Source organism: Rhinolophus hipposideros (assembly GCF_964194185.1).
Source record: "Rhinolophus hipposideros genome assembly, chromosome: 16".
In the NCBI taxonomy this organism is placed as follows: Eukaryota; Metazoa; Chordata; class Mammalia; order Chiroptera; family Rhinolophidae; genus Rhinolophus; species Rhinolophus hipposideros.
Window position 1 is genome coordinate 5,389,512 of NC_138062.1, and position 9,925 is coordinate 5,399,436.

Sequence of the window (9,925 nt, forward strand, 5' to 3'; positions counted from 1 at the left end):
TAATACTTTATATGATTTCAACCCTTTTAAATGTCTTGCAACATATTTTATGGCCTGTAATAATTTATTCTTGGAAGTATTCCTGGAAAATAATGTACATTCTGCAAAAGTTGGGTGTAGTGATCTTGTCGATTCGGGCATATTCACATGCAAAAGAATGGAGTTTGACCCTCATACTACATACAAAAATCAACTCCAAATGGATCACGACCTACATGGATAAGGTAAAACGAAAACTCTTAAGAGAAAAGCACAAATGTAAGCCTTCATGACCTTGGTTTAAGCAATGGTTTATTTAGATAATGACACCAAAAGCACAATGAAACAATGAAATTGATAAATTGGATTTCATGAAACTGAAAATGTGTATGTCAAACGACAACATTAAGGAAGGAAAAGACAACCCAGGGGATGGGAAAAAATATTTGCAAGTCACATATCTGATTAGGAATTTGTATCTATGATATATAAAGAACTCTTACAACTCAATGATAAAAAGACAACCTGATGAAAATGAGCCAACGATTTGAATAGAGATTTTTCTAAAGAAGCTGCATAAATAGACCGTAAGCGCATGAAAAGATGTTCCACATCATTACCCATCAGAAAAATGCAAATCAGAACTACAAGATATCACTTCACACCCAACTAGCATGACTATAATTTAAAAAACAAAACACAGACTGTAATAAGTGTGGCCTGGATGTGGAGAAATTGGAGCCCTCAATTTCTAGTGGAAATATAAAATGGTTACTTTGGAAAACAGTCTGACAGTCCCTCAAATGATGAAACGCAGAGTTACCACATGACTCAGTAATTTGACTTCTTGGTATGTATCCAAGAGAAATGAAAACATATCTATACAAAATCCTGTACATGAATGTGCATAGCAGCATTATTCGTAATAGCCAAAAATTGGAAACAAACCAGAGGTCCATTAACTGATGGATGAGCGAATCAAATGTGGTGTATCTAGTCAATGAAATACTATTGGGCAGTAAAAAGGAATGACGTACTGATCTACACGAATATGAATGAACTTTGAAAACGTGATGCTAAGTGAAAGAAGCCAGTCATAGAGCCCACATGTTGTGTGAGCCTTTGTAGGAAATATGCAGAATAGGCAAATCTGTAGATGCAGGCAGTAGATTAGTGGTAGCCTGGGGTTGGGGTGGTGGCACTGGGGACATGGGAGCTGAGCGCTAAATGGTATGGAATGATGAAAATGTTCTGAAATTAATTGCAGCGATGGTTACACAAGTCTGTGAATTTATCAAAAAGCACTGAATTGTATGTACACTTTACATGAATTGTATTGTATGTGAATTATATCTCAGACTGTTAAAAAAATAAAAAGGAACCAGGAATACCCATAGCTCAGGACAAGAGCCCTTGATATTCCTTAACATCATGGTGACTTTGCAAAAAGAACTTCTCAGCTGGAGTTAATTGATTTGAACAACTCAAGTCCACTAGGCCAATAAGCAATGGATGGCTTACCGTGGCAGAGTTCAGTTTTTTAGCATAGTTTTCAAATAACGATGATGTTAAGAGGAAAATAAAGTCTCAGGTGAATGAAACCTACATGATCTAAAAGAAAAAAAGAAAAGTCAGGTCAAGTTGGTTGATAACGTGATTCATATATTTCATACTCTTGTTGGTTTATTTCTTTTGTCAATTTTTGCTTCAGTTATTTTAGTCCTATTACTAGGTGCTACACATTTAAGATTCTTATGTCTTCTTGGTAAAACCCTGTTCATCTCGAGCTATACATCCACATCATTTGATGTTAATATGATAATACAGCCATTCCAGCATTTTATACTTAGGCTGTGCATATTATAATGTCTTTCTACACTTTTACTTTCAACTTGCCTGTGTGTTTGTATTTGAAGCACTTTTCTTGTAAACGACAATGTTGTTTTGTAAACTTGGCCTGAGAACCAGTTTTTTTTTTGTTTTTGTTTTTTTTTTTGGTAATCTGTGTTAGCCAAAGTACATTTTGGGGAATCCCGTTCTAGGCAGGAGAATGCAAATTAGAGATTTGCAAGAATAAAATAGAAATTTTAACTTCATTTTTATTTGAATTGATTATTTGTCCAAGTGGCATTATCATTACAACCATGTGATACCTATTTTTTGTTTTCCTCCCATCTGCTTAATGTTGATAATATATGTAACAGATAGGCCATCCTTTGCAGGGTCTTACATCCTGAAAATCTTTTATCACATTGTCTAAGCAAATTAAGCTGAAGCATTTTGGTTTTCTATTAGATATTTGCAAAAAAAACAAAAAAACCACAAATCCCTCCGTAAAGAAAGATAAATGCATTGTTATGGTGTTGGAGGGGAAGGTAGAAATAAGATGTGTTGAAACACAGAAAAATACAAACCAAAAGATAATAGCAATTTGATTATTTTTTATTTATGAAGAATTGGTTAAAAATAACTTTTAAAAAGTTTACACTTAGGCAGTGGCATGGATATTCTCACAAGTAGTTTACATTTTTCTATACTCTTAAAATATGTACACTTTTTTATATTTTTAATTTAAGCAGTTAACGGCCCAGCGGAGTCTAATTATACATGAAAGGAACAAACTTCTCCGTTCTGTCACTCCTCTCTGCTCCATGACACTGGGGTGAGAGGGCTGGGGGGGGGGGTTCCCTGAAGGGGGGGACCCACGCTGTAGTGCATCTGCAGCTCGTCCAAATAGCATTTGACATCCGTCCCGAGTCTGTGCCGCACCTCACCAATCTTCCAGAGTGGATTACCTGTTTGTTCAGGTGTCTGTTTCCTTCTGTTGCATAAATGTGTACATGGCTCCTTTTTCTATGATGCTACAAAGGTAATTTTCCCCTCCTTATTTCTAGTCAAACTCCAACTTCAAGCGGAAGAGAGAGGGGTTGTGTCTATCAAAGGAGTGTGTGCGAACCGCTATCTTGCTATGAAGGAAGATGGGAGGTTACTGGCTTCCGTAAGTAACACTCTGTTTCTGTAGGTTTTTCCTTTGTGGTCTGTGTTGCTGTTACTGTACTAGTGGGGGTATGTGTTAAATCTTTACTACAGGTTTTAAAAGTATTGTATCATTTAGGCTACATATTCACCCCGTAAAATAGAGAGTATTATGCTCTTTATATCGTATGTGCAGAAACTGAAGTTTTGAGGGACTAGTAAAGTAACCCAGGAAACTCAGCTCCCGGGAGGCAGACGCTGGGGGGAGCCATGGCAGCCTTGACTCCAGCCACAAGCACTCATTAATTCCCTGCCTTTTCCTGCCTCTCTACAAAGCTATTAAACGACCCGTTTATAAAGAAAGTCCTTGTATTGTGCAGTTGTTTGAAGATCAGTGGGATAAGCATATAAACTTGTGAGTGTTCATTTTGCAGTTTCTTCTTTCAGACTTGACATAGTGAACACCTGCAGTGTAGCACGAGTTGAAAAAGGGAGTTGTCAACCTAGGTGCAAACGCTGGCTGCGCCACTCAGGAGCCGCGTGTGCCTAGGAGAACGATTCTGGGCCAGTTCCCTCCCCTGTGAAACAGAGACTCCAGCGAGCCCTCCTAGAGCCTAGGTGAGGTCTAAATTAGGAAATGTACATCAAGTGCCAGAATCAGGTCTAATACATAATAGGTCCTAGAGTGGCTACTTCCTCCTCGTGATATTTCTCCTTTGTACACAAGGTCATTTAGGATAGGGATCTCTCTTGCTCTGTGTCTTTTTACTTTTTATCGCAGCTAGTCAAGGGTCCTAGCTCCTGGATCCTGTTCTTCCCACTAACCCAGGCTCCCTGACAACTTTACCTTTAATATTAGAACCAGACTACATGTCTGTTGAGCAAACACAGTGTGTGGGGACTGGTGCAGGGAAATAAAGCAGCATAAAGGACACAGACCCCACTTCCGTCTTATTGGGGGAGCAGACGGGACATGTGCCTAAAAGTCTGTGTGTACATGTACACACAAACACAATCCACAGCCATAATACCAATACCAGCAGCCAGTGATGAGCTCTCTGTAACGTATCCCTCAGAGGGAATCGGATAGTTTGGAGCAGCTGTGGTGTATTGAGCTATACAAATCGTTTCCGAAATTTTTTTCTCCAGTGAGGACCTTTGGATTTCTGAAGGTACTGAAAGATTTACAGATTTACAGAGAAACAGAATATTTCAACCATGGGATTGATCATCTGACAAAGATACATTTATGTTGATATTATCGACCAATATTGTTTTTGCAGGATAAATAACAAGTTTGAGTGTAGTGGAGTGGCTCTCTTTATTTCTGTCATTGAATAAATTTTAGAATCCTCTTCAACAATGGCCGATACTTACTGGACATACAGTGTGCCACGTGCTGTGCTGGTGTCAGGGTTATACAACTGAATCCAGACTGGTCGGCGCCCTTCATGAGTCACAGTGCTGGGGGGGCAGAAGTCTAAGTCAGTGTGATAATGCGTAAGGGTTTTGACTAGTTCTTCTATATCTTGCATACACGCATAGTAATATAGGAAAGGGAGTAAGAAGTATTGTGATACAGGAATATAGGAAAGGAAGTGATTAAACTTCTCTAGGTAGTGTGAATCACACACATAGTGTGAATCACTGTGGCTTCTGCAGCTGCTGTAGAAGAAGGAGTTCATTGGGCAATCTGGGAGCAGCAGGAATGGAGATGAGACTGTAGATGATTCTAGGACATAGCACCTGCAAAGGCATGTGTGCAGGAAGTTTACTGGGTGTCTCTCCAGAGTTACAAGTAATTCACTACTGTGGGAGCATAATGTGCGCAGGAATTACAAGGTAGAAAGGAAGAGTTATGGCTAGAGCGGTAGGTAGACTGCCTGCTATCTACACTGTGCAGCTAAAAGCGGTGGAAGCCACGAAGAGTTCTAAGAGACACAGTCAGACTTGAATTTGAGAAAGATCACACTGGCAGCAGTGTGTCGGATGGTTTTGAAGGGAACAAGACTGGTGGAGATAGGCCAGTTCAGGCAAGTGGTGATGAGAACCTAGCAGTAATGGGGCAGAGAGGCTGGGTTGACTGCTAGCACTTGAGATGGTTTATATTGAGGAGTGTAGCAGAGGGAAAAGTCAAAGATGGTTCCTAGGTTTCTGGTTTGGATGAGAAGGTAGATGAAAAAGGGGAACGAGGAAAAGCGCAAGTTCTGGGAAAAGGTAATACAGGTTCAAATGTAGACCTACCGTGTTTCCCTGAAAATAAGACCTAGCCGGACAGTCAGCTCTAATGTGTCTTTTGGAGCAAAAATTAATATAAGACCCGGTCTTATTTTACATATGACCTGGTCTTATCTAACATAATATAATGTAAGACCAGGTCTTATATTAATTTTTGCTCCAAAAGACACATTAGAGCTGACTGTCCGGCTATGTCTTATTTTCAGGGAAACACTGTATCTAGTTCAAGTTGCCTAAGAGACACTCTGCTGCAGATGTTCACTACATAGTTGGAATTACAGGTCTGGAGCTTAGAGAGGTCTGTGTTGATACCCAGATTTGGGTGTCATCAGCATAGAGGTGGTAATTAAGTCAGGGGAATGGGTGAGGTTTCCTAGGTGAAAAATAGCCCTAAAAGATTGACTACTTAGGACTGTAACTTCTTCCACTGTCCTTGTCTTTTTTTCTACCAGTCTGTTGTCAACTCAAGGGGTGATGTAATGCGTGGGGAGTCTACCACAGTAGCATTTTAAATATTTCCAGGACAGTGAATCAGTGGGTAATTTTGGATGACCTTGATTTTATAGAAGGAGGAAGAGGGGTTTACCCCTAGTCTTCTCACCTCAAGATGTGACGAATCACATATAGTGTGAATCACGATGGCTTCTGCAGTCATGTTGGTTTGGCCACTGTCAGACAGTGAAAGTGGTGGAGGAAAAAAGGAGATGCGCAGATTGGCTTCTGTTATAACTGACTATGGACAACACTAGTCAAATGGTTTGAAAGCTCTAGCCTCTTCTCTGTCTTAATCTGGCTCAATGAGTGATTCGAGATTGTTACCCAGTGGTTCTCCACTCACTGAGATTAGAAGACCCAGTGAGTGGAATCCCGGTGGCCCAGTAAGATAGTCATTGGAGTGGCTTTCATCTCAAGAATATAGTCCGGAATGTAGGTACATCTCTAATGACAAAAAGCTCTATAGTTGTCAAAGTGATGAAAACAGAAGCTACTCTATGTAAAGTGCATCTCTGAAACTACTGGGGTCCATAAAACGGGATGAATTTAAGACAATAGACCTAAAAATGAACTGCTTTCTCATTCTTACAGAATTCTCTGCAAATTAGAGAATTCTGACATCTTCTCTTGGTAAACAGGCATTTAGCTTCCCAATCTGTTGATTCTGTACCATCAGAAGCGTAAAGTGCTGTGAAATAAACTGTTATCTCATTTCTTAGCTAAGCAGGACCTTTCACAAGATTAAGGTCACAGCATTTTATTTAATCTTAAATATGTTTCTGTTTCCTTGGATGTGTTCATTCTTCCTGATACAGTAAGAGTTAATTTAGCAATGCTTAGGAATCTATCAGAAACTCTTCTGTAGGGGCAAAGCTACAGCTGTTCCACATAAATGGAAAAGTCAGGATTCATCAATTTCCTTTGAGAAATGGCATCAGCCAAGACCCGGTTGTTCCAGCTCCCATCATAGGATCGATTCCTGCCAAATTCACAAATAAATCCCTAATCTTACCACTCAATTTGTATGGCTCGCTGCCATGCCTTTTCAGCAGCAGTCGTATCTCTTTAAAATTAGTCCGGGTGGGCTCTATCAATCTTCAGAAGAGAAAGTAACTATCCACACCCCAAAACCAAGGAGGTGGTGTTGGTGGGTCAGGAAGTGGCATATTTCTCTCTGAGTCAGACCCAGAAGCATTGGACTGTCAACAGTGACAACTTCTGCTGTAATCCAATGTTGTGACCAGTAGCCATCATTTGGGGATGCAGATACTCCTTATAACCTAGAGAAACAGGGCTTACGAACTTACACTTGCCAAAGGCATACTTTCCATTCTTCTCTCTGGCCCTATTCCAGACTGCGGAGTTAATGGCGCCCCTGGGCTCTTCTGCATTTTACCCTGCGTGGCATTCCCACAGTGATTTGTAGAACATTCCAGTTTCCCCTCAAAAAGAAGACTATTCTGGACACATAAAACATCTCGGTTTCTAAGTCACGTTGGGTAGATTACTACCCATTGAGAGTATGAAAAAAGACTAAGTTGTGCATCATTTTTTCCTCCAATACCTTCAAGTAGCAGTGGTACAAACGCATTCAGGCTAAGGATTTCTCACCATTTGAAAACATTTCTTAAGGGACTTTCCCCCTCCCCCCCCGTCAAAGCTAGAAAATACAAAAGTTCAAAGAGTAACTATATTTAACTACGAAAGCCTATATTTGGAGGCAGACGTGGAGTCGTTCTTTAATACACAACAGACTCTTTATTCCATTCCATAGCAGGACAAATTCTGTTGCTATGAGCAACAGAAGTCCAGAATAAATATTAGGATTTCTTAAGTGTTCACAAAATTGTAGTAGATTTTTTTAATTACATAAAGTGAGATTAATTATAGTTTTAAGTTTAAATCACCAAACAATCTCAATTGACATGGGTATGAAAAAATCTTCCTGGTCTTCATCTGCTTAGAAAGTTGCCCATTGTTTTCAATAAAAGGCTATAGATGGTGATAACCTGAGCAAAATAGCTCAGTAAGTATTTGAGAGGGTGTAACTTGTGTTAATCCATAATAGTGAAATAAGAAAATGTATTTATATTCTCTGAGGATATGCATTTAATTACTGTAAGAGTAAAATACCTATTGAATAACTTTTTTAGTTGAATAACTTTCTTAGTTGGTGGGCCTTTACAAAGATATGAAACCTACACACAAAGTAGAGAAAACAGATATTTGAGGGCTCAATTATCCAGATTGACAATATATACTGACCAAATTTGTCAGAAAAATACAACAATTAAAGAGGAATGTATATCATTTTTAAATGATCAAATATAATTAAATGCAAAGGTTACTGCCTACTAAGAATTATTGTTTCTTTTAGAAACCAACCTTACAACATTTTACATAACCTACGTATATATATATATTACAAAATTGAGATCCAATTTACTTTTAACTTTTCACAATTTGTAAGTTTTATTTTGTTCTGAACTAGTCAACACTGATACTTACATCATGTCTGTTTTCAATTCTCAGAAGTGGTGTAAGCAAAAGCATTTCTGGATTCATGTTGAGCAAACTCCCTCCTAAGCCAAACTGCAAAATCAAAGTACTGTAAAAGAATAAATAATCCAATAAACAGAGCATGGGGAAATGGCCATAAGGTTCAAATCTAATGTTTAGCAGTGGATGAGAACTGTGAAGCCAGTGGCATAGGACAAGAGAGGAGGGGAACAGGGGGACGCGTAAAGTTACTCCCCACATACTGTATTCTTTGGAAGTCGCTGTACACAGTCCACATTTTAAGGGATGTGGGGCTCCATGTCGTTGAGGGGGGAGTAGCTACATAAATTATTTGGAATTCTTTTGTGTGAGAAATTTGTCTGTTCTCCATTTATTTATTTATTCAGTCATTTATATCAGCATATACTCGTGGACATTTATTTTATACTTTGGGTCGTAATCCGACACAGAGTTATTTATTTTGTTCAGATTGTTCCAACTTTGGCTTTTGGGAGCTTTTTCAGTTGGCTCCCATGTCCCTTTGACATACCCCAATCAGTGTGGGATTTTTTTTGAGCACTTCCTCATTTTATGGCCTACAAGACCCTCTAGGCTCAGCTTGTATATCCCCTCTTGCAGCCTAGAATGAACTGTGTCCCTAAGGAACCTTGTGTCCTTTGACTGGAAAATGGCGTTAGGGAAACTGGACGCTGGGTAGCTTGTTGCTACTTACTGCTGAGATGTGTTTTCTCCTAGGCCTCTCACCCGACAGAGCAAGAAATGCGGGCATCTGCGCCCCTGGGGATACGCACATATCTGTAAATACAGTAAGCTAAACATGAGGCCATACTGTGTGGCCAACCCTAAGCCACCAGTATCGCCTGGGTCATTTTAGCCGCCCCGCTCTTGCTTGTCTGTAACCCCCAACAGGGAGAAACCTATTTCCCACCATCTCCTTGGATCATTTTTTCCATATGTATTCATATCTCACATCACTTTCTTTTTGAAATTTCAAAGTAAATTAAATGTCTAGACAAAAACAAGCCAAATTGTTTAAAATGTTGACTCTACTGTTTCACCCTATTCCCATACCCCTACAAGGGGTCGAGCTACCAGCATCATCTATAAACTCATTAGCGTCACTGTCATCACTGCCCACAGAGGGTCCTGAGACCCTTGCAAAGGACCCTGAGCTAAGCTGCTCTCGGGGATGGCCTCCCATGTGCCCACTGCTAACACAGAGTTGTATCCCTGTCATCCATGCGTGTACACACTCCTCCTGTAGGTTCCATACCTCTTGGAACTGAGAATGACGGCTTCTTCTTGTTCTCAACTATCGTAACTCAACACACTTTCTAGCCTTCCACGGTAATTACTTGAAAACTTCCAATTCTCTGGTTATTAGCATTAGCAAGAGGGAAAGAGGGTTCCATGATACGTCAGTTGCGTAGTGTGTGCTCACTGAGTTCATTATCTCTGTGAGGATGTCTGATAATCATCCCAAACCCAATGTGTTCAAAACTGCATTCCTAACCGTCCCCTGTGAGTTCCCTTGCATAGCCTCCCCATCTTAGCAAGTCCTCATTCAAGAACACAGTGCCATCCTGGATGCCTCTGTCTCTCTCACACTGCACGCCCGATCTGTCAGGCAGCCCTACCGACTCTGCCTTCAGGCCCTGTGCGGAAGCAGACAGCTGCTTCCCATCCCTGCTGCCGCCACTGTGGTCCGGTCTCCATT

At 40.1% G+C, this 9,925-nt stretch overlaps 1 protein-coding gene across 1 annotated transcript in view; it reads left to right on the plus strand.

Annotated features, from left to right (window-relative positions):
- Positions 1-9,925, plus strand: part of FGF2 (fibroblast growth factor 2) — a gene marked incomplete at its 3' end in the record, with an annotated part of 45,472 nt that overhangs the window by 32,001 nt on the left and 3,546 nt on the right. Inside the window, exon 2 of the mRNA XM_081077511.1 lies at positions 2,874-2,977. Coding sequence (XP_080933637.1) covers positions 2,874-2,977 — 104 coding nt within the window. The remainder of the gene's footprint in view (positions 1-2,873; positions 2,978-9,925) is intronic.